This window comes from Microtus oregoni, unplaced genomic scaffold (assembly GCF_018167655.1).
Source record: "Microtus oregoni isolate MIOR12 unplaced genomic scaffold, Mior012 000016F_ref0000370, whole genome shotgun sequence".
Taxonomy (NCBI): domain Eukaryota; kingdom Metazoa; phylum Chordata; class Mammalia; order Rodentia; family Cricetidae; genus Microtus; species Microtus oregoni.
In genome coordinates, this window is record NW_024543075.1 from 42,089,287 (window position 1) to 42,094,559 (window position 5,273).

General features: G+C 37.1%; 1 protein-coding gene across 1 annotated transcript; it reads left to right on the forward strand.

Moving 5' to 3' along the window:
- Positions 1 to 4,078: 4,078 nt before the first annotated feature.
- Positions 4,079 to 5,038, forward strand: LOC121458108 (olfactory receptor 51G2-like). Its single transcript, XM_041667234.1, has one exon. It carries the CDS (start codon positions 4,079 to 4,081, stop codon positions 5,036 to 5,038), a length of 960 nt encoding a protein of 319 aa, XP_041523168.1.
- Positions 5,039 to 5,273: the final 235 nt, after the last annotated feature.

Below are 5,273 nucleotides of genomic sequence, written 5' to 3' on the forward strand. Positions count from 1 at the left end.
CCCCATATTCTCTCCAGGATACGTTGTCATTGGTGTTTTTGATCTTGGCCATTCTTACAGGTGTAAGATGGACTCTCAGGGTTATTTTGATTTGCATTTCTCTGATGGCTAAGGATTTTGAGTTTCTTTTTTGTATCTCTAAATCAATGATAATTCTCTCTTATTTCAAAGTAACTTCTTATTATGAAAAGGTACTTTAATTTTTAGCTTTCATAGGTATTACAAAACATAAATCCATAAAATATGAACCAAAAATAATATAGTAGGCAAAACAGTACCAGAATAAAACTCTAAATCAGATTTAAAGATTGTGTTAGAGTAAGGAATGAGAACTCAACTGTAATAAAACTAGAAGATAAGTATGAACATTGTTTTAGTAAACCTCATACATCAATAACCATTTCTGTAAAGAAATTAAGATTTCTAATTGAAAGACAGAGTGATGAAATACATATTGATTTTGAGAAACAAGTTGATTCTAAAGGTCATGTACAGACTGAATGTGGATGGGATGAAATAGGAAATTCTAGGTGAATGGATTACAGCACAAAGCAGAAATAATCATGAAGTTATTATGTAAATAGAAGCATAAATAACAGGCAGTAGAAAAGACAAAGAATTCACTACATAATGATAAAGGGATTAATACAGCTGGGAAAAAATCTACATGTTTATGCACCCAATATCTGAACATTAAGTAAAATAAACATTAAGAGACATAAAGAGACTGACAGAATACAATGTACTAATTAATAGAAGACATCAACACGTTCCTTTCAATGTGGTGGTATTATAATATCATGTTGACTTCAGTCAGTCCATTGAACAGCGAAACAGAGTTAATTTCACTATGGACCAATTATACCTGACAGACATCTGAAAGATTACATCCAACTGTAGAACACACATTCTCAACAATGTGACTGAAATTCTGCAGGATAGATTCATGTGGCACATTCAAAATGAGTCACAGAAATTTAAAAAATTAAATTATTAAATTATATTATGTCACACAGCTTTCCTGAACAGAATTCCATAAAATCCCAAGTCAATAAAAAGGATGAAAAACATCTGGGAATTATACAGATATGTAAAAACAATGAATAAACAGTAGTTCAAATAAGAAGGTAAAATTATATATTTTTCTTCATGCATCATATCAAGACTTATGGAGCTATATTACAAACAGTTTTAAGAGGGGAGATTATAAGATCAAAGGTTACACGAAACAAAAACTCTATTAAAGAACCAACCTTTCAAAGCATCTTAGGAAGCTAATCGAGAAAAGACCAACTAAACTCTAAATTAATAGACGGTAAAAAAGCAGAGAATATTGGTTGAAAAATAAATATAAAAGAAAAGTATTACATCATGCTCACATTGTGTATGGAGAATGTGATCCTGGGATCACAGCCAGTTGTTGAGTTTAGTCAGAAGAAACATGTATATTTCTAGATGGGAGCCTGCTTGCCATTGCTTGTTCTGAATTGGCAACAGAAAAACTATATCAGAGGTCAGAAAGGGTCCATGTGGAGAAGGTTACCTAATGCAACCATTTATTTTGGTAGGGAAATGAAAATACTATGAGACAAAGTGTGGGATGAAAGGAATTTCAGGACAGTAAGTGCCAAGCTATATATTATCCTTTTTGTTTTCCATTATTGACTTTCTCAAGCTAAACTCTAGAGATCAGCATATTCCATTATAGTCAGACATACAGTAATATTAGAACTAAGTCAATCATGCTGTTTACATTTGTGTCCACTTTTACTCAGTGTGGTCTATTTGGTATCTCACAATACAACTCTGAGTGGAAACCACTATATTCTTCCATGTAGTGAGACATTTAAGGCTAAATTTATGGATCAAGATTTCAGACAATTTGGCAGAGATAAAATAAATAGCTGTTTTTTTATTGTAATATGTTTGTGAATGAGTTATTCATTGAGCAAAAGTTGCTATATATTGTTAGACTAAAAATATTTAATCTATTTTCTTTGGTAGGAAACAGTGAAATATTAAGGGAAGTACCATTTTGGAGAGCCAGATTTAGATATGAAATTGGCTCTATAGTCTACTAAGTGATTTTCAAGAAGACAGCCAAATAATGAATCATTTTCTATCTGTTATTACCTAGAACTGAAATTTAGTTACCTACAGTGCTTAGGTATAGAGTCTGTTTTCTCACAGACTAGACGACACGTGAAGCTTTTCATTGTAGTCTCATGTTCTGAATACAAACCCATATCTAATTACATGTTGTATTGCATCAGTTTTTCCAGACACAGAGGTAACAAATATTTAAAAATCTCTAGAGAATCCATTATCCTTTACACTTAAATTGTGACATACTGCTGTGATCTTGTTGATAGTAGTGCAGAAAGGGTTTTGGAAAGAACCACAAACTGGAATGTTGGCACTACAGGGTTATAGCCTCTCTCCTGCATGAATCCTTATTCCTCTCTAAGGACTACAGGAAGCCTTATTAATTCATCATGCTTGCTTTCAGAGTTAAAACATTCACTCACGGTAAGAACAACTGTTTTACAAAGCATGTGAGATCCGAGAAAATATAAAAGGAAACACAGAACGGATGTTGAGAAGCAAAAGGGAGGACGGCAGGCAGCAGAAGAGTGGAAAGAAGAGAAGAACCAAGAGAGCTCAGGAAGTAAAAAGTTCTCATTTAATTACATAATTTTAGTGATATTTTCTCTCTCTCTCTCTCTCTCTCTCTCTCTCTCTCTCTCTCTCTCCTCTCCTCTTTGTCTGGCCGTCTCTCTCCTGTATTCCTGTATCACCCAACTTAAACTAGAAAAATTTCATAACCAGACCTTTCTTTAGATGCTCCAGACTTCCATTTGAGGTAGCATCTGTCCATGAACTTGTCTACATAAGAGAAAGGTCTATTTCAGATATAACAGAGGAGGAATTTAAGAATGAAGTTAAAATTTCTGCAGACCTTAAAATTCCCACTCCAACCCAAACACCAGTAACTTTTCAATATGTTCTTACATTTCAGAGTTTCCTAAAATTTCAAATTTATAAAAAAACCCCATAAATTCCAGCCTCCACTTTTAGGAAAATGCTGGAAACCATGAAATGCTTTTGCAGGTGAGTTTGAAACTACGTGGTCAGAAGCAATAGAAACTGGACTGTCAAAATCAACAAAGCTACAGTATGAAGGCTTGTAAGTTAACAGGAGTAGTACTTACCAGGTGTAGAAAGGTGGGAACTTCAGAATGCTATTCTAGCCGCCTGAACTCAGCTTGTGAATTTCCTAGGGCTTTATTTGCACACAACATGGAGAAGTTTTTCCTTTCAGAAGTGACACTGGATTGAATACAAAGCATGTCATGTAGTCCACAGTATCAGAGGAGCTTCATGGTAGAGAAAATATTAAAAGGTGATTCATATCTTGATATGGATGGGTCATATATTAGGTCATCACTGTGTGACAAAGAGATGAAATTGACCTATCCCATTTCTTTTTTCTTTTCCTTTCCCTTTCTTTCTTTCCTTCCTTCCTTCTTTCTTTCTTTCTTTCTTTCCTTCCTTCTTTCTTTCTTTCTTTTTCTTTTTTTCTCTCTTTCTTTCTCTCTCTCTTTTCTTTTTTTTCAGTATAGTGTTACTTTTTAACTGTTGATTTTAGGTTACTATGCAAAATAATGAGTTTCTTATCTCCAAGATGATTCACTTCCTCTTTTCAGTGAATTCCAACCACTGCTGTCATATCATTGCATTCTACTACCCTTTTTGTTTCCCACTTTCCTTAGATCTCTTTGTTCCCTCTCAAGACCAGAGGAAGCTTTAACAGGCTTCCTTTGGGAAGCTGAAGGGATGGTCTTGATGGCAGTAAAGGAAATATGTTACTTTAATGTTAACTAACAAGGAAATGCAGATGATGAAGTAGGGTATATACTGGATTGAGTAGTGAGTATACATAATCATTGAAGATTATTTTTTCTGTTTATTGTTGCCCGTATCCACTGTTCTTTTCCGACACAGATTCTGGCCTTGTCAATGCCTTCCCCATTACAGAATAAGTGTGGAACTGGACTGTGCTCTAGCAGTCAGTCCAATGGCAACCTCAAACTCCAGCAGCATCTTGTCCTCCACATTCTACCTCACAGGGATCCCTGGCTATGAGGAGTTTCACCACTGGATTTCCATCCCATTCTGCTTCCTCTACCTTATTGGCATAACAGGCAACTGCATGATCTTGCATATCGTGAGGACAGACCCAAGGCTCCACGAGCCCATGTATTACTTCCTGGCCATGCTTTCTCTCACTGACATGGCCATGTCCCTGCCCACAATGATTTCCCTTTTCAGAGTATTGTGGTCCATTTCCCGAGAGATCCAGTTCAATATCTGTGTGGTACAAATGTTTCTGATTCATACCTTTTCCTTCACTGAATCATCTGTGCTCCTGGCCATGGCCCTTGACCGGTATGTGGCCATCTGCCACCCTCTGCGATATGCTACCATTCTTACCCCAAAGCTTATTGCCAAGATTGGGATTGCAGCTCTGCTCAGGAGTTCCATCTTGATAATTCCACTTATGGCACGCCTAGCGTTCTTTCCCTTCTGCCGCTCCCATGTTCTTTCTCATTCCTATTGTCTGCACCAGGACATGATCCGCCTCGCCTGTGCTGACATCAGATTCAATGTCATATATGGGCTAGTCCTCATTACTTTGCTGTGGGGCATGGACTCCCTGGGCATTTTTGTATCTTATATTTTTATCCTTCTCTCAGTGTTAAAAATTGCATCTCGTGAGGGTAGGCTGAAGGCTCTCAATACATGTGCATCCCACATCTGTGCTGTGCTCATTCTGTATGTGCCCATGATAGGGTTATCCATCGTCCATCGTTTTGCCAAGCATTCTTCTCCTCTCATCCACATCTTCATGGCTCATATCTACTTAATGGTGCCACCAGTGCTTAACCCCATCATCTATAGCGTGAAGACCAAGCAGATCCGCCAAGGAATCCTCCATCTCATTTGTTCTCCCAAAATCAGTTCTATCGCAATGTAGGCGTTTCACCAAGACAAGAAAGGCATCAGCACTTGCCATGTGAGTCCTGGTAAACTCCTCCAGAGTGGAAAGCTAGGTAAAAAGTAGAAGCAAGTCATCAAAGCACCACCAAGAGGCTGTGAATGGAGAGCATGGTGCTTTCCACTGTGTCAGAGAGCCAGCCTTCACATTTGCTTCATAAATCTTCTTCAGTTAGGAATATGTTGCAAAGCAGTATATTGGTAATCGTTTCCAT

Coding starts and splice junctions, on each gene's coding strand:
- LOC121458108 (XM_041667234.1), top strand. CDS start 4,079: ATGGCAACCTCAAACTCCAGCAGCATCTTGTCCTCCACATTCTACCTC.